The sequence below is a fragment of the Syngnathus leptorhynchus genome, chromosome 3 (genome assembly GCF_054491065.1).
Source record: "Syngnathus leptorhynchus isolate UIUO chromosome 3, UIUO_Slep, whole genome shotgun sequence".
NCBI lineage: Eukaryota > Metazoa > Chordata > Actinopteri > Syngnathiformes > Syngnathidae > Syngnathus > Syngnathus leptorhynchus.
In genome coordinates, this window is record NC_141197.1 from 10,634,089 (window position 1) to 10,659,005 (window position 24,917).

Sequence of the window (24,917 nt, forward strand, 5' to 3'; positions counted from 1 at the left end):
CGACTTCATTGTACCTTGTACTTTTTTTTTTTTTTTACTGGTATCAGCATTATATCAGTACCACAAAGTAAATTGAATGAAATGCAAAAAAAGTTTTAATTTTAAACTTTTTTTTCCTGTGTCGAAGACATTTCTTTTGGTATTTTATTTCCAGGCTGATTCATCTTCATTATCGGGTGGCATTTAGTCATGCATGAATCACTGAGAGCAGCTCAGTTACCCTTTTCAACACAGCAACACGGTTTGGAGAAGCATTCTTTTATTCCAAATAAAATATTCCTTCATTTTCAACAGTTTATCTAATTCCATCAGAGCTCTGTAAAATGTAACAAAACACCTTTTGTTGCATCATAATTTCAAGAAGTACTTCAAATATAATTTCTCTTGCAAGGCCTTTTTACACCATTGCCGTTTTGAAGACACAATTACATTATTTTTTTTTTTTTTTTAATCAAGTGATGGGCTCCCTCTCCAACAACTTTGGTTTTAGTACAAGAGGAAAAAAAACTCACTATGAACATTTAAGAATCTTTAATTCACACTAGTAATAAAATTGCATTACATTTCATAAAATAAATGTTCCAGTTTATATATACAGAAAAAACAGACTGTACATACCCTCCAGTTAACCATTTCTAAAAGAAAACAAACCAGAAACGGATTTCACAAAACATACAAGCAATGAGGTGCTCAGCTTAGCAGGCACAACTGTACATCAACATTTGTAACTGCTCAGTGTTGGGGTGAGGGAGGGGCCAAAAGTTGAACATTTACAATAGAGTCCTCAGGAACTAATAAAGGGGTCTTAAAAAGTATTGCAGGCAAGCAGACAGACGCTTGTCTTTTTCCAAGTGCAGCAGAACATCCATGGTGTTGTGGAACGCGTGGAGCTGATTGTCGCTGCCACGGTACAAGGCTCCCACTATTGGACCTGCGACTCGAAGCTCCCGTTCAGCTGACCCTCCTCATAGTCCATTTGACACAAAATCATGTTGTTTTTAAGGAAAAACTTGTCGCCCACGCAAAACCTGTTGAAAGAGATAAACACGAAATGATTAGTGCCCACGCTGTGACAAAGTGATGCGTGTGTGTTTGTATCGCCGACTCTGAAGAAACTTGTGTGTGGAAATGTTCCTATCAAATAATAATCTTAAAATCATTTTAGCTGCCTTGCAATAAGATCATTGACGTTATTTTTAATCAAAAGCCGGGATGTAATAATTGTGGGCCAGACAGCGTTCCAAGTGCTGGAACAAACATAATCAACCAGTCAGTCAAATTGTTGGTCTTTCATTATCACTATTGATTGTCCAAGTCCCAACCTGGCTGTAGGTTCACAATGGTCCTATCCCACTAATAATATCACAGGTCACAATAAGACCTGGGAAGAACAGTCGCGCATTTTTAAAGTGTTACCAAACCAAATTAAGAAAAACACTCATCAGTCTATAGATTTGAGAAATGAATGCTGAATTCAACCGTAACAACAAAGCAATCATTTGTGCTTTGGAAAAAAAAAAAAAAAAAAAAGAGACAGGTGCAAAGACCAACGCCTTGTTCATCCACTTTGCACAGACACATTTGGGGAAAAGGACTACCAAAGTTCTGACATGCCAGAAACTCATTTGACGGTCATCATGTGAGTGGGACTCTCCGAATCAGACTTTAAACAAACATATTTGTGTTTGCCGAGTTTATGCAAAAACTGGAAGGCTATCATATTTTGTTTTAAACTGTATGTTAATATTTTAGTGATTCTCAAACTCGTCATCATATCAACGATCTACCATACTATGAACACTCATTGATGAAAAAATAAAAACGAAAGGCCACTGTGTCAGATTCACAGTAATTTAGTTGTGGATGAAGAGAAACAGCACCTGCCACCATACGGCGCTTGCATTTCAAAAGGCAAAGAATCGTCCGAATGACGACCGTACCATGAAAAACACGCAAGTCGGGTCACCGTTGTATCTGTTCGTTCAATCGACAGATGTCAAGGGCAGCGAAGCTATAGCAGAACATCGGTTGGCTTTCGTTACATGCCATGCTGTTGAAACTGTCATTACTGTGCCAGGTGACACTGCGTCCGCCAAGTGAGAGGAAAGAGAGTCCGGTCATAATTCCCTTACAGCAGGTGTTCACTATGGTAACTGAACGTGGCCCGCACAAGGTTAATGGGCTTGTGCTGTGCAGAAGAACAGGGTCGCAGCACCCCTGACAAGCATGCAAAGGACATTCTGCTCTCAGACTGGAGCCATTATCAACAGTATTCTAATGGGGAAAAACTATTTGGATATGTCATATACTTTGTATAGGCTTTGTGTTCACCCCAATTTGATGCATCTTTCATGACTAAAAAAAGAGCCTTTCACACCTGTGCCCATGCAGGCGGCGACACGGCTGTCTCGAAAGACCTACTGTTGCGGCGCCCTTGCAATTAGATTTACAGATCTAGCTGCAAACTGCCGCCAGTGTGTGACAAGAAAAATAATTAGCGGACCATTACAAACACAATGCGGTAACCTTTATTTTTTACAACAGCATTTCACTCTGGCTTCGGTGAGTGTGGCCCGCACTAATCAAACCAGACAGTCGACTGTGTTGCACATGAAAACAGAAGCTATTTCCGCACCTTCTGATGTTTAAAAGCTATCGGCCGTCTTAACGCTCTGTTTTTTTAAATTTATTTATTATTATTATTTTTAGATGTCTATTGCTTACCTCTGGTTACAAAGCTGACAGGCAAAACAGTCCAAATGGTAAACATTATCTCTGGCTCTCATCACCATCTCAAAGGCTGGGATCAGTTTACTGCAGGCTGCGCAGTTTCCCGTAGTACCAAAGAGCCTGCAAGACAGAGAGCACACATAGACACACACACACACACACACACACACACACACACACGCACACACCCACACACAGATTAAGCCACCTTCCCTTTACATTGATGCAATATATGAGCAGTCAGAGCATAAAAAAGCAAAGTGGAAAAATGGGGCAGAATAGCAATATATTGCATGAAATTCACAAATATTCTTGCTCTGTGTTGGAGTTAATGAGAGAAATAAACATAGATTTTAATTCTTGCCTAATGATCTAATTAAAATGATCACATGGCTTTAATCGCCTTCAAAGCATACTGTATATCCCGTGCAAAACAAGTCAGAGGTAAATCGGAAAATGGGTTTGTTCTACAATGAAGCTGAGTGTTAAAAAGATTTCTCGTACATGAATACCCTTTTCTCACTTTGAAGTATTTTTTTTCTTAGCCATAAATATGTTCTCTCTATACATGGATGACTAAAAAAGACCAGATTCTAATTAGTGTTTATATGACTCACTTCAAGAATGTTGCTTTCATAGTCTCATTTACTTGTAACCGAATGCGATGCTTTGCATAATTTTTTTTACTGCATTTATTTCTCTGACCAGAAAAAACATACAACATCTTCCTTTAAAATGTTGAGTACCACTTTAAAATAAAAAGTTTATAAAAACTTTACAGAACATATTGCTTAATGTTATTACAAATAAATATAGATACAAGAGTCATTGTGCTGCCTGTTTTAGAAGTTTCCCTCTTGCAATGATCAGGATCATTATCAGGGTTCATCAGAGACTTCTGAAAAGCTGATCATTTGAATCCGGTGTGTTGTTTTCCTAAATATATTACTGCAATTATGTGCAAACCAAGTAAGATAAAGTTTGTTTTAGGCACACAAAGAAATAAGGCTGCAAATACCTTTTATCTGTCTGTATTCACACTTAATTTGGATTTTTATAAGTACTGATAGATTTATAAAGTATAACCTGTTGGGAAAATGCCTGCTTTATAGCTTTTCAGGCGGTAATATTAAGTCCACATAAAAGCTTTCTCCCTAAATTTGTAGGGACGCCGATTGAGGAGTCACCGTGTTAATGTTTTTGCTTGTCTAAGTTGCTCTCATTCAGCTGCTATCACCTTGTTAAAGAAAACATCCGTCCAGCCGCCCTGCTTCTAATTAGGGGCCATTGGCCCAGAGGAGTTGCAGGGAAGAAACAAGAGCGAAAGTGCTGTTATGTTCACGTAGAGGGATTCATAGGGTGTAAAGCAGAATCATTGTGACAACAACTTGATGTTACAGTCCGTGGAAGAGTCGGGAAGGGATTTACCACTTCCTGTTACAAGATTTTGAACACACTAGTGTGTTGCTTCACAATTTCTCTTCAAATATAGTTGGTAAAAGGGTTATAACACCACGATTTGCAATGCTATTTCTTAGCCCATTATTGCTGTTTTGTATTGTGTTTTAGCATTAGGCTAAACAAGGGGGTTACCAAAGTGGTGCCCACGGGGTAGCGCCCAAGGGGTAAGATTTGATCTCTCCATATCTTTTTCATTTATTGAGTTAGGTTTGCAGTGTACCCCATGATTAAAAAGTTGAAAAAGTTTAGTGTGTAGAAACATCGATGATGGGCAAAGAGTTTCTGAGTCTCAATCATGTGCCAGATGGTAAATGGACTGCACTTATATAGTGCTTTCATCTACACCACATGGTGCCCAAAGCACTTTACAATGCGCCACATCCACCCATTCACACACACATTCATGCACCAATGGGAGGCTGCTGCCATTCAAGGTGCTGCCGGATCCACACTGGGAGCAAATTGGGCTTCAGTGTTTTAGAAAAGTTCATGTCTGTCCGTTGTTCAAATCGATTATCTCGTGTTATATGGCCACACACTAACGCCAACCCAAAAACAAATCTCCAAAAACATTATGCATATGTTAAACTGTCTTTGCCACAAATCTGCTATGGCTATAAGCTTTGGAAATAACCCATTTGTATTTTACCATTTGGCTTAGTTCCATTAATTCTTAAACACTACCATGTTGTTGCAGAGTGCCTGCCTGGTAAATACAGTTTGAGTTTTCTCATGAAAAGTAAACTACACACTGAACCAGATCTACAAAAGACCAGGGGGGGCAAAAAAGTGCAGTGATCTTATTTAAATTATTCTTATTATTCTGTGACATACATCAAGTTCACTGATGGTACCGTACATAAGCATGGCATGTCCCTTGATGTAACCTGACTGGTTTTGAATCTTGTAGAATCTACTTCATTCCCGCTAAGCTGATCTGCCTCTCAATTTTATTTGCGACGCGCAGGCAAATACTCTGCTTATTTTCTTCTCTCTCCACCAACAAATTGGTAGGCAAAACATATGAAATTGTGCTGATGTGAGTGTGTGCAGTATTTCCACCAGTAAATGATGAGTTTGCGTTGTAACATCAGCAGAGGTTCACGGCCCAATTGGGCTTTTTTTTTTCCTGCTAAGAGGAGATAAGAGCTGGAAAGATATATTCAAACACATTTACATTCGGGTGAAGCTAAAAAGCCACTGGAGTTGAACCAAAAAACCCCACTCTGCTCTCTTGAGTGGAACCTGATGGGAAACTACAGAACACAGTCACATTGCACAAAGCACAACAGCCCGTCAATGTAACGCTCCAAGGTGTGGATATTAGCTGAGACACAAACTGACAATAAATAAGAATTGATCTTTAAAGTGGCTGAATGAACAAATCTTTATCTTCATGAATGCTTGGATATTACATTGATTAAAAATCCATGACTGACAAATGAGGATTTAGCTTGTCAAGATCATTCTTAACATGCTGAGTGCAGCGATGAGCATTCATGCAATGCAGAAATAAGTATTCTTTTCAGATCTTTGGTGAGTGTATCATTCAGTGTTTAATGCTTTCATGGCAGTAGTCAACTAGCACATGTAAATGAATCCCTCTTTTTATATGGATTGAATGAATCAATGTTCTCCAAAGAGAAGTTAGTATTTCCACCTAATGTGGAAGATGCTATGCAAAATACATCTAATTACATCCCAAGACACTTGAATTTGTCAATCAATCATCTGCACTATATTGAGGTTAGAAGCATAACAAAACAAATTAAATGTACACACTGGGATTCATTTATATGGATTGACTTGACCAGATGTGACGATGAGATTGCTTTCTTCAAATCGTTAGCTTTATAATGTCTGAGTTTGTTCTTGTACGGGATGTCATTCGATTGTACAGGTATACTGAATGTTGCGATGGTATTATGTGTACTATTGGCTGGATTGTATTGTGTAAAAAGGTGATCTAGGAGTGTTATAAATTACGAGCATGGTCACAAAACAATTAAACTCGTATCTGTAGTCACCACTGCGCTATTGCATTTTGTATCACCTTCAGGTACCTTTAAAGAAGCCCAACATCAGGACATGACAGATTTGCCATGATAAACTCCTTGATGGAGCTATCGTCATCATCACCAGTTTGGGGATAAATTCTAATGTTCATTATCTTGGAAACATTTTCCTCTTTCAGTTAATTATGCTGTCAGTTTGATGAGTGGATGACTATTATGTCCTCTCTTATATATGAAACAGGAGATTAAATTAATTCAGAGCAGATGATCAAATCACAACTAGATTGTCAAGCCTCTGGTGGAGTCATATGATACGGAGCCCTTGACATAAATGAAACACCTAATTAATATATTATTATCCTTTTGTGATAACAGTAGGCTCACAAAGAGGAAGAAAGGTATTGTATTTGTGAACTTTTTTGTAGTGCAATCATTTGGAGGGCAGTAGGGGACAGTGGGACAGATGTATGTATGTATGTGTGTGTTGAAGATTCAGGAACGCGTGAGTACATTCAATAAGCTGCTAATGCCACTGAAGGACAATCACAGATGGAGCTCCTATAATAATTAATGGGAGCATGGCAGGGTTCCAAACCCTGGGAAATAACCAAAGTGTGTTTGATCCACCCACTTGTTTTTAATGTAGTGCAGAAGGCTAATTCAGTGCACAGATTTAGCTTCATTACTGCAGGTGAGGGACGCCTTCATCTTAGTTCACAGACGAGGGAGCAAAGAGAAAGACAGGATGGAGACTCACGACATGAACACAATCGGCACTACACACAAAGCAAGGATTTTAATAGCAGTTAGTCAAGCAGCTTTGGCCATTAAATGTTGTTTCATTCTGAAGAGCATGCACTCCTGACCAACACCAGAGCATGAAACCCACTTTCTTTTCAAAAATCCATAATTTGCTATTAAGAATTCTTGATTTTATTCGTTGGTCAGCTGTGACCTCTACATCTCGCCTGTCTAATGCTTGCAAAAGCGTTTCATATTTCCTTCACCGTCCCGGTGAGGCACTCACGGATATATTTTTACACGTGACACACTGCGCTTCATAATTTTTGCCTTCACTTGTTCATATTCCCATTTATTACTACCATTATTTATTTTGTCCCTTCTGGGGGGGGGGGGGGGTCACGCGAGGGTCTTTGTGGAGCTCTTACTGTATCTTAAAAGCATTAATGGTGGATGGTAATGGTCTACCTTAATGCAACATCATTATATGCTTCTGGAGTGGGGTGTGGGCTCCTTGTGGGTGAACGGGAAGGCTGAGATGTAAGCAGAATGTCACAGGGACCCCCTGAGTGAGCTACAATGAAAGTAAAGTCTACACATCCCTGTCCAAATTTGTTCCAAAATATGTGAACTCGTTAAATAATTTAAAAACTTTTTGCACTATTAATGTGAAGACCTGTATTAGTATTAGTAAAAATAAAGTTAATAAAATCAAAGGTTTAGTTCTTATAGTAGGTTTTTCATGACACTTTTCCTCGAAGAAGCCCAAAGATTTTGTGCAGAATTCAACCTTTATTTAATCTGACTGGAAAACAGTGTGTTTTGGGATGTTTACCTTGGGTCATTAAGATATATATATCTATATCTATATCTATATATATCTATATATCTATATATCTATCTATATATCTATATATCTATATCTATATCTATATATATATATATATATATATATATATATATATATATATATATATATATAGATATATATAGATATAAGAATATAGAATATATAGAATATTTGTGGTGATTTAAAATGACAAGTGCAGTTGGAGTATGTGGCGGTAAATCAGAATAATGGACTAATTAAAACCTGTATTAAGAAGCCTGAGAGTATCAATGAGAGATTGGATAGACATGCGGGCAGAAGGGGAATCGGTGAATGGGGGAGGACAGTGCAGGGGAGGGGGTTTTAAGAAGGAAGGGGTGGGTAGCAAGGGCACCGGCATCTCTAAGGCGGCCTCTGGGGGATTCCCTCTCGGATAAGTGCTCCGATCTCATTGGGAATGTGACTTAACGCTCAGGAAATGGTCATGTTTAATTTAACTAGCAGATGGTAGGGGCATCTGAAGACTGTGCGTGTACGTGTGTGTGTTTGTGTGTGTGTGTGTGTGTGTGTGTGTGTTTGTGTGTGTGTGTGTGTGTGTGTGTGTGTGTGCGTGCGTGTGTGTGTGTGTCAGGGGAGACAAAAACACTGGTGAAGCAACAAGGCCACCTTGAGGTTTCTCTCAGTTCACTTGATATGACATTCGTTGCACACCCCTTCATGTAAACAGAAACAAAAACAACAACAACAAACAAAATAATCTGGGACAATGGATAACAAGACAGTAAACATTCATTTGAGTAGTCATCTGTTTGTTGCAATCACATCAACAAAAATAAATTGGTCAGTCCTTTGCTAATAAGATCGATAAGTATGAATCTTACCTTTCTTGAAAACATTGTGATTGTGTACAGTACTTGCTTTCAATAAGGATAATATACACTCTGACCCTAGACTGCTTCTGGATGATATTGTTGGTCTGGACACCTAATGTTGTGTTTAGCACTAACACTGCTGCAGGTTAGACGAGCGTTTCCTTGACAAACTCGCCACACTTAGCTTTTTTAGCCACAGGTCCATATGAAATTATCAATACAGTCAAGTATTAGTATTACACAACATTGATGGCAGCAGGTTGGATCTTGCTTCGTACTTGGAAACATATTTTCTGCTGCATAACGTAATGTGATAGGAGATGGTGTTTTCGGTTGGCCTGTATATCTTATATATATAATGCCATTCATTTACGAGTCAAATTTCAAATTGCAACAGAACTGCAGTCATGCTCATGTTGTCCATTTTCAGCATTTAGACACTAACAGTAATGTCTGTTTTGAGTTTTATGGCTCCAAAACAGGCAGAATAAAATGCTTTGAATGTTTATTTTTTTCCATTTCAGAAAAATATACCTGTAAAAGCATGTAGAAGAAAAAAGTGCTACGAACAAAAACACTACCGTGGCAGGTTGTGGCATTATGAAATAAAACTAATTTGCTGAGATTTTTGTTTGGCTGTGACCTTGATCTGTTTTGAGTGATTGCTTTAGAAAAAGGCAAGACAAACGTTAGAATTTGAAAAAACATCCGTTTGCTTGAGCAATTGTTTTGGAACTTGTTGTTATTGCTTTTCCAAACAGGTAATGTGTTTCACAGGAGATGGAATACCATTGTCAAAGAAGTTCAGATGTAGCTTAAAGTATTACAAAGCCAGTTCCGCATTTAAACTACTCTGTTGAGTGTTGTTTTTGTCTGGATGGATTCCACAATATCAAAAACGTCCAGAAAGTGCCCCGAATGTAGCCTGTGGTAAAATATCCACCTGCTATCCTCTACTAAGAGGCAAATAAAAACTTTTGTGATCCTTTGACTTGACGTGTACTGCGTCGTAATGTTGCCTTTTGTGTTTGTGTCGACTGCGGTGAAGCGATTGAGTGTCTTTCTTGCCTCAGGTAGTCCCGACGACACAGGATAAGGTTGGCTTTCGTATAAAGGGTGGAGCCCACCTCCCCAAGGCGGCAGTCACAGCAGGCACATTTGAGACAGTCCTCATGCCAGTATTTGTCCAGGGCCTTGAGTAGGTAGCGGTCTTTAATCTTGCGATTGCAGCCAGCGCACCCCTTCTGTTTCCCTTTGGGCTGGACGGAGAGCATCGGCACACCTGGAGTGATAAGGAGACAAACAGCCACGCGTGATTTACGGCCGCGGGAACCCGAGTGACTTTTCATGTTCTCTTTTTGATAAGCCGGCTGCTTCCGCGGGCATCTAAGCATGGCCTCACGTGCCGCCGCGGCACACCGCCGACCTGCTTCATATGCATTAAAGAAAAACACTCTTCCATGTACAGTAGATAAACACACGGGTCGCATTGGACTACAAAGCCCTCACTCGCTCATTCGACGAAGAACACGCTGTAACGCTGGTGCTACATGATCACTTGCGGCAGCCAAGAAGCGCAATCCATAATACATCAAATCTGGAATCTGTTTTGCTTATTGTGGTACTTACAGCAGACCGTGTAGTGCATTAGTTACCATTTCATCAAGCCCATTTCACTCAACTGTCCAGAGCTGTAAAAGCTCCTCATGGGCTTTGTTTGGTATAGATTAACATTAACCTTTTAAAAAGCCTCTGACCGCAAAACACGCTGTTACCAGACCCCAGTGAGATATGTTATGGCCTAAGTGCCTTTTAGCATACACTCACTCTACTTCATACACAGACACACACGCACACAGGGAGCGCAACAGCCTTTACACTTATCTATGCTCATGTGTCTGCAATGAGCGAGCGGAAAGTTACCCAACTCGCAAATTGCCCCGGTGTCACGCAGCCCCCCTTTAAGTGAGCCTTTTAGCCTCCGAAAGGACAAATAAAGTCCATTTAATAACTACACTAAACACTAATAGTCTATGTGTGGCTGACATTTGTGTTCGTACTAAAAGCCCCCCTCAGGCCACTGCTGGTACCGAGGCAGGGGCGCGCAGCTCCCCTCTGCAGCACTAACAGGTCTGCCACAGCTGAGAGCGCCACACAACAGCTCTTAAGACACTCTCTCACACACTGAGCTATTGATCCATCTAAAAGAACACACAGTGGACGCCACTTGCCACTCTCTTTCAAAATAGCCCCCTCCCAAAAAAAATAAAAGTAAAAATTGAACACCCAGAGGTGGGAGAGTCGGGCGGGTGAACGTGGGGGTGCTGTCAGAAATTGGCATGCGTGGCGATCCACCTATAAAGGCCGAGACGTGTGACATCGACTTCTGTGTGCCTCTGTTTTTATGCTTCAGAGATAAGTGAAGGAGAGCAAATGTCTCGTGTTTGACGATTACGCGGCTGGTGTGTTTGATTTTGTCCACGTGCTGTTTGTGCTTGATGCCCAATTGTAAACTTAGCTTCACTTTGTGCAGTGTTTCTCTCTGCTTGTCATGTTTGCCCTTCAAAGAACTGTTGTTGTTTTTTGTGTGTTAAACAACATTGATTTCTGGAGGCTATGTCTTCTTTGCAAACATAAAGACTTAAATATGTACAGCAAGGATGGGACATTTGAAAGAACATCCTTGGAAAATTCAAGTGTTATTGTCAATTTGTTCATTGGAGAAGGAGAGAAAACTGTGAAAAAGTGTTCTTCCACAACATTTTTGTTCAAAATTGTTTTTGAAGAATTCTCTGACATTTATTGGACTCAAGAAATATTGTGAAGAGTAAGAGCAGTGCAAAAAAAAAAAAACACATAGAGAAAGGCAAATTATTCTGCGGCTCCGAGCTAAGACTTCACAGTGAAATATACAAGCCAACTAAAACAAACTCTAATCTGCAGACTTTGGTTGACAAAAATTAACTTGTTGGCATGTAAAAGTTGAGCATGTGTAGTAGCACACTAACTTATTTTGTCTGGGGGATTCCAATTCACATTCACATTATGAAGGATTACAAATATCATTCTTTTTAATTTCAGGAAAAAAGTATTTACCAAATTTTGCTCACTCCCGGTTTAATTAGTGTAGTCAAAAGTATTGATACATTATCACATTTATTTGCACAAAGTGAAAAGTGGTTGTCTTAATTTTTCATTTTATTTATTTATGTACTTACATTCTTTGATGATTTGACAATTTTATTTAAATGATTATTTATCAGCCGTTCTGTTTTTCATGTCCTACTGTTTATTTATTTTTCTGCTGCAGTTTTTACAGGCACCAAAATAACTGGGTTTTAATTTTGCTTTCTGCTTGTTGCTGAAAACTATTGAGTGACTTTCCCTCAATACTCCAAGAAGTAGCGTTTCGTGTTTATAACCTTCAAGATATGAAATTTGAGTACGACGCCGACTGATGAATAAAATGAAGCTAATATTTTCTGCACAGTTTAGCCAGCCACTTACAAAAGTCAAAGAACTCTCGATAAATTGCAGTCATCTGTATCACAGGGTAAATAAATAATCATATTAGTCACTAGGCTTTCAATATACGTATGTGGTCTGGTGGTGTTAAGACATCTCATTTGTTTATCAGATGTGAAAAGTAGTGTAGCTAATTGGTTTGGTTCTACAACGGAACCCATCAATTAGTTTGGCCTTTCCTCCATCCCACTGTCCTCTAAACAGACCTCTTGAAGTTGCCTCATTATGATCACAAAAACTTGCTATAAATACCAGTGTTAGGTGCAAATGAAGCTAAAAAGCTTCAAATTCAAGCCGCAGTGGCTGAGGGCAGACTTCTACCTGCATTTCATGGCTTGTTAGAGGAGCTTTCTGCAGGTATGCCAACCATCCTCTTCTGACAGGCTTCCACAGAACTACAGAGCAGTCATAATGAGGGGAGAGAAAATGACTGTGCGTGTGCATGTGTGCGCACGTGTTTCAGTCTTTTGAAAAAGAAAACATTTAAGTCCCTTGGGGTTTGACAAAACTCTTTTAATTTGCCTTTCATGACAACTAATTAGGAATTCCATTCAAAATCTTTGCTTTAAATAAGATAACTAATTATACAAAAAGGTCGTTCCTCCACCTCTTGAGAACTTCTCCTAATTGGTTGAGACCGCCACATTCTTCTTAAACATATCACGTGTGTGTTTTACATCCTGCTTGAAAAGGCCAATGCTTCCAAAGATTAACCTATCCTGGAATGACTGGATTCTGGCTGCGCTGGATGTCTGCTTGCTTTAAAGCCCTGCTGAACTCCTCAATGTAAAACACCAACACTGTCTTTAATGTTTGCAGTCAGTTCCACATTCATTTTGTCTTGCACATGGCCCAGTTCATGAGCCAGCATCAACTTTCAAGAATTTAACAGGAAAACAGACGACGCATATACGGTGGACCCTTGCTGTGTATAGTGAATTTACTCGACGGTTGCTTATAATTACGGCTGAAAGATTTTTAGGCTAAATAGCATTTCCAATCATCTTCAAACATTGCTGTATCCAAAAATATTTTAAAATTTTCTTCAGAAAGACATTTCACTTGGGGTGTCAATAGAGGTAGAACCGATAGTCGGGCAACCGGTTCACGGACGGAGTTACAGTCAGTAAAATAGCCTTTCATTTGACTGTAGTCACGGAAGGTACAAGGTTTGTCAGAAAAGTTTCAGGATGTAAAACTTTAACTCCAAACTCCAAGTTTTCCTGGAGTTTTTTCCCACCACACCTTCATGCACTCCTACAAGGATTCTTCTAGGATCTCTGCATCTCTGTCATCTTGATCTCGAGAAAGACGGACAAATACAATCATATTATGCCGAGTTGGGAGAATAGGGCGGTTGCTGGCTTTGTATCCAAGGAACTGTCAGATGCTCAAAATAATGTGAGCAAGTGAATTTTCATTTGACATACAGGTTGATTATCTGGCCTGCACTGATGGGGCAATATGTAGTTTGTATTTTATTTATTTATAGGTGGTGGTGGGGAAATACTCACACACCAGTCTCGGAACTTTTCTGTTACCTTGTATGCATCGCCACATCTTTTTTCATTTCACAGGATACATTTTATCCATCCAAGCAGAGCGACACAACTTATCCGCCCTCAGAAGGAATTAAAATGCCATTAGTAGCGTTTGCCAAGGTCTGTCATGGCTCTCTTCTCCCATCCATTCACTTGCTTTAAGATCATATCTTTCAACAATATGTTCTATAACTTTTTCTTTTGCAAGCAGTTTGCCAGAGCATGTATTTTCCATTATGGCGATAGCATCCGATTTTCTGCGTTACCCTATTTAGAATTTACAGCTAGCACTGATCATCACGGAACAGTTTTGATGTATTGACGGATTTAAAAGAAAATGCGTTCCACCGAGCACTCAATGGAAAAAGCTTGCAAGTGGAGAAGTAAAACGATCACACATGCGTGACAAGATGCGCATGAGCCTTTTCAACAATTATTGATGAAATACATTTCTGAGTTAGTCTTGGGATTTAATTGCTGGTATTTCACTCAAGCACTCTTTGGCCACTACATTGATGTGTCATGTTCTTTGTTTAGTTTTAATTTGAACTTTGGTTTATTTTTCCATTTGTCAGTGTTACGTTTTCCTTATGTCTGGTGAGATTATTATTTCCACCTGTTCTTCTTAGCCCCACCCCTTGTGTTTTCCAATCAGGTACCTCGGCCACTTGTGCCTTGTCTAGTTGTTCCTTACTGTTTCATAAGTTGGTTTGGATTTAGTTCCCCCCTTTCTGTTCAATCTTTGTTGGGTCACTGTCCTTGGTCATATGCGTCTATATCATCCCTTATATTTTGTTCTCCTGGTTCTTGAGTTTTGCCATGACCAGAAGTGCCTTGTTGTTCTGTCTTTGTTTTTTGTTGTTGTTCTTTTAAACCCAATTTGATTGAACCCCCATCCCCTCTTCCTCCCTGCACTTGGGACTTCCATTCCCCGATACCTGACACAATGCATTTCAAAATTTAATTTGCATTACTTTTTGTAGCATGGCCTTCCAATAAAGAGACAAAGCAACACTTAATATGCTGAAGTATGCAAATATTTCGCATCTTAATGATGACCAAACTGATAAGTAAAACGGTACTGTAATTGCTGAATAATTTACGGTTAATTAGCTTTTTTTGATGACCTAATCAATCATTTGCAGCTCTCTTTTGCATGCCTCATTGTGCACAGAGTACAATTGAAAGGAAATGGATGCATACTCTACACATCCTCCTACACTTGCTCCCAGCGGAACATCTGTTCTTTATGTCACTCAGCCTTAATAGCAGAGGGGACACTTGCCTCGCCTTGCGTGTTTTGTTAAAGGCCGTTTTTGATCAATTAAAAGTTACGATGCAATGCGCCCTGTGCCAGTTCACGGGGAGTTAAAAGATCTTGATGAGACTCGTTCAGCCTTCCTGACACATGGCAAGGGCGGTGGTCTTTCAAGGAGGTGAAAGCTGGCCCCGGGTGGGCTTTCTCCCAGGGGCCCCCTAATAATTCCTCGCCGCAGCTGCAGCAAATATGAGCCACACGCCGTGGAGATGCTTTGGCAAATTACATGCCGCACGTTCCAAAATGGGTCCATACAGCCGAAACAAAGTGCATTTGTCGTCATTATCTTTCAAATGTCCGACCTCAACGTACTCGTAAATAAGACGTCAAGCGCACATTGATTATCCAACTACCCCTCAAAACCTATTTGATATGTTAAGAGTAAACAGATTACAAAATCATAGTGCCAATATTGCGACTGCCACGCTAGAAGGCGCACAGGCTAATTTGAGCCTTTTAAGTTTTTGTCCTCGCTGCCAAAGGTACATCGATGGGAGTACACAATCAAATTCATCCGAGGACCCGAGTGTCTGCTCCCAGCGTTAATGGGGAGCTCATGCAGATGTCTTGCCATTGTGCGCATGAATCAGCCCCTTTCATTGGGCATTGCTGTAATTGAGCCCATGGACACGTTTCTCCACTGCCAAGACAAAAACACGAGACATCTGTTAATAATATCTGCTGCAAAACACATGGTAGTTGAAAGCAGCCTGATGAGTGCGTTTGCAATGATAAGTCAAATAAAGAGTACTGATTCACTGCGTGATTCATGTTCCCATCCTTGGTTGGGGCGCGTGTGAGCTCCGAGTCAAAGAACAGAAATGCGTGAACACACGGAGGCAATCACACTGACACACACTATTAAATTAGGCACTTTCTCACCGAGCCCAAGTCAATATTACATTTCATACTTAGCGTGTTTTTTCTATTTTTTCTTTTTCTTTTTTCAAACGCAACCCTGTGAGAGCCCTCTATGTTACTGTACGGCACAGCTACATTTCCAGATGGTGCCGTATGAATGCCGAGGTCTGTGAGGTGATTTCTGGGACTGTATGCATGCTATGATTACAACATAATTAACACCCACAGCAAGTGGGAGCGAGCAGACAGGGCTTGTGCGGATGAGGAGGGGACTGTTCATTAACAAGATGCACTCTCTCAAACTTTGCAGCTTGCTACGGCTAATAAGGCCCGGTGAAACGGAGCCCAGCCGTCCCTCGCATTGACCCTGGAACTGCCTGGGATAAGGGAAGGTTTTGTCTCCCGGAATAATTGCTCTTTTCACATGTTACAAGTGTCCTGACCCCCACTGTCTGCAGCCACTTTTCCTACCATAATTACTCCTGATCCGCTCCAAATGAGTCAGCCGCATTAGGGCTGCAATAACACTGGCCCAGCTTCAAGCGCGGCATGGGGAGTCTCAGCAGAGCAGCCTGGAACAGGACTGCCTTTTCTCCCGGCCCACGGTCATTTCCATCACGTCAGAGGTGCATTTCTTACACTTGAAGTCAGCACGAAGGGCCTGGGCCCTTTTTCTAAGGCGTACAGGCGGCATTGTTAGCTCCCGGTGTTCACGACACACTGTGGTTTGGCTGCAAACTCCATCCCAATTAACGGGAAAAACTTCATTAGGGTGTTTTTTTCCACACTTTTCAGCCCCCTATTATTTTTAATTTATTCACATGGGGTTAATTAAAAGAAATGTATCACAGGGATATGCAACAGCTTTCTAATTAAATTCATTGCTGGGGTTTTTTTTTCACGTGAAACTGGCAGTTTCCAAATTATAACAGAAGGGGACTTGTTCCTTGCACAGTAGAAGAGGTAGATTATGGCTCAGCAAGGTAAACTGTCAGGAAATAAGAGTGAAAGAGTGTGAGATGGCATGAAAAGAAACTGAAGAAAGAATGGCAAACATTTACTCTACACATCTCTCAACAGATAAATCACAAACTCTTGAAAGATGGATGAATTTACTGGTCCAAATGCCATCGGAAAATTGAGTGTTGCATCTTGCAAATCAAATGTAGTGATTTTGGCCCTGACCTGAGTTTTTTCTATCACTTTTGCCTGGAGCTGATGACGTCATCACGACTATTACCTACAGTACTACTGCTATGCAACACCATTCTACATATATCGTGACCATTCACATACACGCTTCATCCTCTGTGACAACCGACTAAAATTACTTCAGCTGACTGAGGATTTTTGACTGACCCCATTCATGTCCATGTGCACTATACTGCCACCAGGTGGTCAGGACGCATACACCGTAAGTCAATTAAAGCAAAATGAAAAATGTAGCAAAACAGGTTATACAATATTATATTTTCTTTTTAAAAAAATATATTACAACGTGTTTTAGGGCGAGGCTAGAAATTAATGTCCATGCATTTCAATGGTGAAAGGTTTGAGACACGGGTGTTTTGATTTTGATTCGTAACTGTATTTCAAATTCAAACTTTAAGTTTTCCCGTTTGGAGTAATCACCCTGGAGTGTCACATAATTTCCAAGCCTTCTTTGCTCCACCTTCCCACACTCCTTCAAGGATTCATCTGGGAACCTCTGTAGTTGTCTCATCACGGCCATCTTGATATTGTCAATGTCTGACCACCTTGAACGTTGTTGAAATGAGAGGAAAAATGAGTCCGGGAACTTTTCTGACACCACCACAACCATGTACACAACTCGGGAAGTTTAGACTGATCGAAACTTCGCTTTTTAGTCCACATCAAACATTTATTTAAGGAGGGAATTAAATGAATCCCTCAAAAGTTTGTGTCGGGAAGTAGTGTTCAGAATCCCCCCCACTTCCCGACAATTACTGCACACTTATTATTGCTAAGGAAATGCTAGGAGACAGGTGTGTCATTCAGGGTCCTCAATGTGTCAAAAATGGTCTTGGGGGGAGCAGGAACACTACACTACAGTGCACCCAGGGAGGCACTTTAATCCTGAATAATGCAGATTCCCCACAGGGGGCAGTTATTTAACTGCACGGGCTTCTAATGTCATCCGAACACGTACTTGCACACCTGATGGGGTAAATAATGAGAGACCTCGCTTGGGTGAACATTCAAGAAGATGTTCATGAAGACAGTCAGTCAGTCAGTCTTCTAAATGATGAACTTGATGAGATTTGTACTCACCGACCATAACAGAAGGCACCATGAGATCCAATACAAAAGTACTGCTTTGGCGCTGATAATGCTTACATGTGAGGTTGTATTCGTCTAACAGACATGTCAATTATTTTCTGCAATGGTCAAGGTGTGCATGGAAGCAGGGAGGCGGGGGGGGGGGGGGCAATTTATAATCACAAATCAGTAGCTTCATTTGTCATGTAAATACGGTTCTCAGATCAAAGGCATGCGAGGCAACTGCGTCAAATCAAAAACAATTTAACCAAATAAAACGTGTTCACAAAGAGATCCTAATTTAGAGTAGTGTGGTCATTTGTATAGAAATTTGTTGTCGCAAATATTATGTGTTTAGCATTGATTACATCAGTAACTGCAATATTCAAACTCTGATAAATTAGTTTTAACGGGGTCGAAACTTACACCTTAATCAGCATTTTTAATTCAATGTTTGAGACTTGATTTAGTGAAGGTCATCCTGTGAGAGATTACTTCTCAGCATGTTTTCTTTTATATGAGCCAAGGCACCCAAGAGTGTTGTATTTACCAGGAAGATGGCTGTATGATTTCATAAAAGGTGAACCCCACAGCGCTCTTATCACTTTAATTCTCATTAGAAATGAATTTTCAAAGAAAAATTTGAATAAATGAACATGACATTTTATTTGTCTAAAAATGGAGCTGTAAAGGTCATTTTAAGTTGGAATTAAACGATGAGGGATTTCAAGGGTGTCGTAGTGATACGTTGGCAATACAAGATTCATCTAAGGATGCTACATTTAATGTATATAGTATTCAGTCAAATCGGTTTAGATTTAAATTGTTGAAATGTCATACAAAAATGACACATTGCCTTTTCCCATTAGGAATAGCGTTTTCCCAGGTTGACAACATGGTTGTCCCGCATTCTCTATGAAATGATTTCAAAGTCAAAGTCTGCTTTATTGTCAATTTCTTCACATGTTAAAACACACAAAGAGATCGAAATGATTTGTTGCTTCTCTAGACTTTTTTAAAGACGACAACTCGCTGGAAGAATAATCATCATGACGTTGTGTAATTTGTCGCCAGGGTGGATAAAATCTCATTGCAGCAAATGTGTACGACTGAAACAAGCGAGTTGCTCAAGTGTGTGTTTGTACTTTAGATCCATCACTACGGTACTAATTATTTCCCATACTAAAAGCAAGTGGCAGACACTATCCAAATCAGAGCAAGCGATCCATACTGCCGGCCTACCTGATATTGATAAACACTTTTTTTTTTTAAACACTAACAATGGATGACTCACACATTTTTAGTCGGGGATTTTCTGCTTACGCAACATCGACATTCCTTCTGAGCTTGTCTGTGTTTGTTTCACTTCAAGCTGTAATACATCGAGCACCTACAATGTGCTTTAATTGTGCTTTAAAAGTATTGAGTTGTCCCCCCGTGTCAGTAACCTCCACCAAGCGTGCATAGAAGGGAATATGATGTTTGTTTGGGTGAGACAATAGGCAAACACAACTCGGCATATTTCAATTCAACTTTAAGCATCTGGTGGCAAACCAAAACAGAAACTAGGGTGCCTTGAAATAAAAACGTCTTCAATTATCTTCACTCGTATCTCCAATATTTTTTGGACGGATCCAGATTTTGTCTTCTTGGAGCTCTCCAGTTGACAACCATTAATGTAAATTATTGCCACCTAGAGGACTGCCATGAAAGTTTTATGACTATTTCAGTGTAGCTTATTGGTTCTAATGCGTACAATTAGCAAAATTTGCTGGTATGTGCGACACTGTATGTGTGACCACACAGGGCGTCGATTCTAGGAGAGGGGGAGGGCAGCAACACAGGGAAGTGAATGAGATTGGGTTGGTGGTGGTGGTGGGTGGTTGGGGCTCCTTCAAGCTGCATACAATAGCTGGAAGACCACAAACCTGCACCTACCTGGCACTATAGTCCAGTGGACTGAGTGCACTTATTCACTCCAGGGGTTGTCAAACCTCTGAATCGTCCTGATGAAAATGTCACGATTTTCCATCAAAGTGTCAGTGTAATAAAAACCGTGGAGAGTGACAACATTAATTACAATGGTTGGACGAAACAGAAGGTTGGACAATGGCTGCTGAAGGCCTCCCGGAGATCATGGGTCCCTCGCCACGCACTGATGACAGCAAGCCTAACATCCAGCCTGAGGCAATAATAAACTGGATGCTCTTATGGCTCAAGAGTGCATAATTGAGTTTTTGCATCTTGCTGATGAGTGTAGCCGTTTGCATCTGAGGCGAGCAGGCGGGCTCACTTGCAAACACGTGTCTCAATTCCGTCTCTTTAAATTCATCCAAGATTGTGGGAAATGAATGATACACATCTTGCACACTTGAAAACGTGGAACAATCACACATGATGGGGATCAAGAGGTTTAATGGTGACAGAGGAAATTACCTCCAGTGAGAATTCAGCTGAATTCAACACATATTGCTCGCAAAAGGGTGCACGTGTGACTTCCTGACAACAGCTTTAGGATATTAGCGGCAGTCAAAACACTGAGAGCACAACTCACTTGCAATGGAGCAGAGAAAATGCTATTATGACATGGCTGTAGATCAGTCCATGTATATGATTAAATAAATGAGAAAGCTCCTCTTCATGAATAATTGCAAATGGAACACAAAGCTGTTAACCCAAAATATGATGGACTTGGTTGCAAGGAAAAAAAAAAAAACACTCCTGCTGACTTGTGGGTTTGTAATATCATTCAGGCCCCAGAGCTCACAAACCTGATGTACTGTAATTTCAATATTTGAAATGGGCAAGTTTAATTTTGAAGTAAGCGCAAACCAATAAGCTGAGAAAATAGCAAACAACAGCGAGCAAATTACATTCCTGTGGAAAAGTGAAAAGACTTAAGCAACATATAAAAGTAATCTCCAACTGGAAATTAGAAATCAAGCCAGAGAAACCAAATAACAGAAAAGAAATATTACTGTCCACTTTCTGAATCAATATAACATCGCTACAAGACAGTATTACCATGGTAACACCGGTAAAGAATGAAGCAATTCTTATTATTTCAAAATAAAAATGTGAGCCTGGAGCCCACGGTTTATTACAGCAGCTGACAGATCACCAGTCTGTGTTCATCTGAAGGATTGCTTTTCAATCACACGCTTTATGAGTGTACACATTTTCCAGGACAGTGTGATAAGGGAGCCGTAAATTAACCAGTGCGAGGGAACCAGAAACCTATCAGTCGCTGGAGGATTTGGCTTCTGCATAAGGTCAGCGTACACTTAATGTGCAGCGGTGACAGAACGGCTGAATATTCCACCATGCGCGTACATTAGGTCATTCCAGAGAGGTAAACATTAACATGTTTTACTCTAACTTGATGCCTTGCTCAAAGGCACCTCAATTCCAACTCTGACCAGAGCAATTGAAACTTTTCACTGGCATGCCAAACTTGGAAAACTTCACTTGGCCCTGTGTCTGCATTTTTACACGTGCGTCAACTCTCAGAAAACACTCATTGCTTCAGATTGACTTTGGAAATTGTGGACAAGACGGTCATCATGAGCAGGTGCGAATGTTGAAATGCCATTATTTGTGGTTTGATCCTGGGAAGCTCGGGAAGCAGCCGATCTCAACTGCTGGCACAGGAACATGTAATAAAAAAGGAATTTTCGCATTACGTCAAACTTAAGGTGGCATTTGAACAGCCCCTCACATACCGCAAGATACCACAAAGGTTACAGTTGTGCTTCGTCGCCGCCTTTATTTCCTATACCGAAGACAAACTATTGTTTGTTTACACTTTCCAAAAAAAGAGAAAATCAGTACCAAGATACAAAGAAGAATATGTGGCTGCATTTAGTGGTTTTCTGCGTTTTTTTTTTATTTTTTAATAAATTTACTTGTCAAGTCGATTTTGGGTTTCTCAAATCAGAAACTATGAAAAGGCTACTTTTGAATAATTATTTTTCTTTATAATTCTTAACTTTCCTAAAGGTTAGTGACGATAGAAAAATTGTTCCGGGGTGACACTTGCGAAGCAGCGCACAGCGTTGAGACATTGGGAGGGACTTTTATCAAAGTCAAAGTCAGTTGACATCTGTCAAACAAGCCTCTTTATCCGCCACATAAAGAATATGAAGCATCATGCAGAAAAGCACACTTGTAATTAAGAAACCATTAAAGGCTGTCATTATGTGGCCACCCAAAATTGCCCCCTTCCACGAGCAAGCGCCGAGCGGATGCATTAGGCGAGAAGGTTGAATTGACAAGCCTATAACTTTACAGCCAATAAACGTTAAGAGGCACCGTAATGAGCCAGACCAGATCGGAGCAGCTTTGTTGCCAAGCGGGCCGAACTGCGGGAGGCGCTGGCCGTGTCCGGCAAATAAAGGGTGAAGCTTTTAGGCAATGAGCAGCAGGTGATCTCAGCTTTTCTGCAAGTCCTAATGCTCCTAAAAGCCACTCTCCCTGGTTCTGTAATTGGGCATCAGTAGTTAATGTAGTATTGACTGCATTACATGCTCTTGTGCATCCTTTCCCACTAATGCCATTTGCATCACCTTGTACATTTACCATATTGCTTAGCCAATAACTGTTAAAAGCAATCCGGGTCATGAATCATATAAGGAACTTTTAGCCGGACAGACATCCAAAGCAGACTATTTACAGTTCAGTTAATTTGGGTACATTAGCCGCACAGCATGGATGTCGCCGGAGAGGCCAATTTATTTATGTCTTTGCCACCAAATCTAATGGTTTTGTGATGCCTAAGTGAAAGGATGCACTACTAAGAGATGGGAAATATCCATTTTCAAACATAAATAATGGGCTCCAAATGCATCCATTACTCACAGAGGAAGAGCCCTAAAATGTGCAGAAGCGTCATATGGTGAAATAACACAAATTGTTGTATATTTATGGCGCATCTCAGCGGGTGGTCAGCAAAACAAGCTTGGGGAGACTCTTTAAAAGTGTCACAAGAAAGAAAACTTGCTCTCAGACCTCAAAGTGCTCTTTGCCATGCACATCTATGGTGTCTGCTTGAATATTAAAAGCGTAAGGCATTAATGGTTTTAATGCATTCACAGTACACTGAGCATCATTTAGACCTGTGGACCAGCATGTGATAAATGCACTGCACGTCTCCGCGTCAGCTTGAATCCAAAATGGAACATCATTAGAGAGGCGAGTTTGAGTTAAATTAAAATTAATTAGATTGCCTCGCCCATTAACCCAAATACATTGAAATAGATAAGTAATGCAAGTGGGCCTATTTGGATGGGAAAAGTGAGTCAAGGCAGCGCGGCGTTATCCATAATTTGCAATCAAGTTAAAAGCACTCTGCTGTCATGTGCCATCCCGGGGAGGTTGTCAGAGGCTGACTGCCTCTTAACAACTTCACCCAGGCAAAAAGCACTTAGCAGGAGACTTGAAGCTCTGCACATCAAGTGTAAATAAACATTCCATTCTCTTTGTGCATTTGCAAGAGGAACTCTGCGTGGGTACATCTCAACTTTGGGATGGAGCGGTGTTATACACAAGCACAAACGTTTAATTGTTGTAAGGGGAGGGAAAAAAAACCCCGTGAAATTTAGGAGACTTGGTGTGGTTCGAGGCTCGGGGAAGCTCTAAATGTGTTGCGAAAATGTCAGGCGTTACTCGTGTGAGTGTCCAGGATGTAACATCCAAGAGGCGGGCGGGGATGTTACTCACCCTCTTCCTTGTCCAGCACCATCGTCCTGAGGAATGAGGAGTCCTTCCCCGGCCGATCCGTCCTTGGCTCCAGGAGGCTGCGCGGCTCGCTCCGCTTGGAGCTTTTCACCGGGATTGTCTTGATGTAGCGGTGCACAGCGCGGGCTGTGCGGCGAAAGCTTGACTTAACCAAGCAGCTTTTTCTCTCAAATTAAAAACGACAGTAACGCTGACTGCCGTGGCCGGATGCGCGTCTTGCCACTTGAGCTGCAGCCCAAATAAATAAGCCCAAAGCGCTTTGAATGACTTCCATGCGAATAAAAAAAGGCGAATAGACGGCGTGAAGCTCGACTAAATGTGCCGTGCGGTGCGCGCTGGAAGGAGGATAAAGCGCACGGCGAGCTGGGCTGAGCTCTCTCTTCTCCGGGATGTTAATATGCTTCCCCTCTCGCTCTCATTTGCTCCGAGACGACAACTACATTCAAACAAATCCAATTGCAAATGTGACAAAGTGCTCCCGCCGCCTCTGTGCCCGCGTCTGTGCGCGACCCGCTCCGCTCTGAGCAATAAATGCGCCGCGCACGCTTCTTTGCTGCGACCCAAGGATTCCCCTGTTAATTAAATCAATTCATTATGCTCAGATCTGATTAGCAGCCCTTCCCCCCTCTTTGAATCAATTATTCAATACACAAACATAATTGCTTGTGCCAGAGGTGTCTAAGTATTAGCTTATTTAACTCCAAGGACACTAATTACCCCTAGGGCAAGGGAACTTTTCTCATTAATTCTGACAAAACACAAAAGCACAGCTAAGGGAAAGAGAAAGTGCGTGCGTGCGTGTGTGCGCGCGTGATAGAGAGCACGCACACGCACCTAAGGTTGTATTGATGCGCGGGTGGACGCGCGCACGTCAAGGAGAGAGCGAAAAGGGAGGGAGAGAGAGAAAGAGAGACACAGAGAGAGACAGAGAGAGACAGAAAGAAAGATGTTGCTCCATACTATACAATAAAATGCTTTCATTATACTCCTCTCCTTATTTCTCTTGCA

At 40.9% G+C, this 24,917-nt stretch overlaps 1 protein-coding gene across 1 annotated transcript; it reads right to left on the reverse strand.

Moving 5' to 3' along the window:
- Positions 1-286: 286 nt before the first annotated feature.
- On the reverse strand, positions 287-24,396 carry lmo1 (LIM domain only 1). Its single transcript, XM_085907290.1, has 4 exons — positions 23,892-24,396; positions 9,717-9,930; positions 2,725-2,850; positions 287-1,028 (listed from the first exon to the last, which is right to left on the reverse strand). Exons 1-4 carry the CDS (start codon positions 23,911-23,913, stop codon positions 923-925), a joined length of 468 nt encoding a protein of 155 aa, XP_085763416.1. The 5' UTR covers positions 23,914-24,396; the 3' UTR covers positions 287-922.
- Between the last annotated feature and the right edge of the window lie 521 nt (positions 24,397-24,917).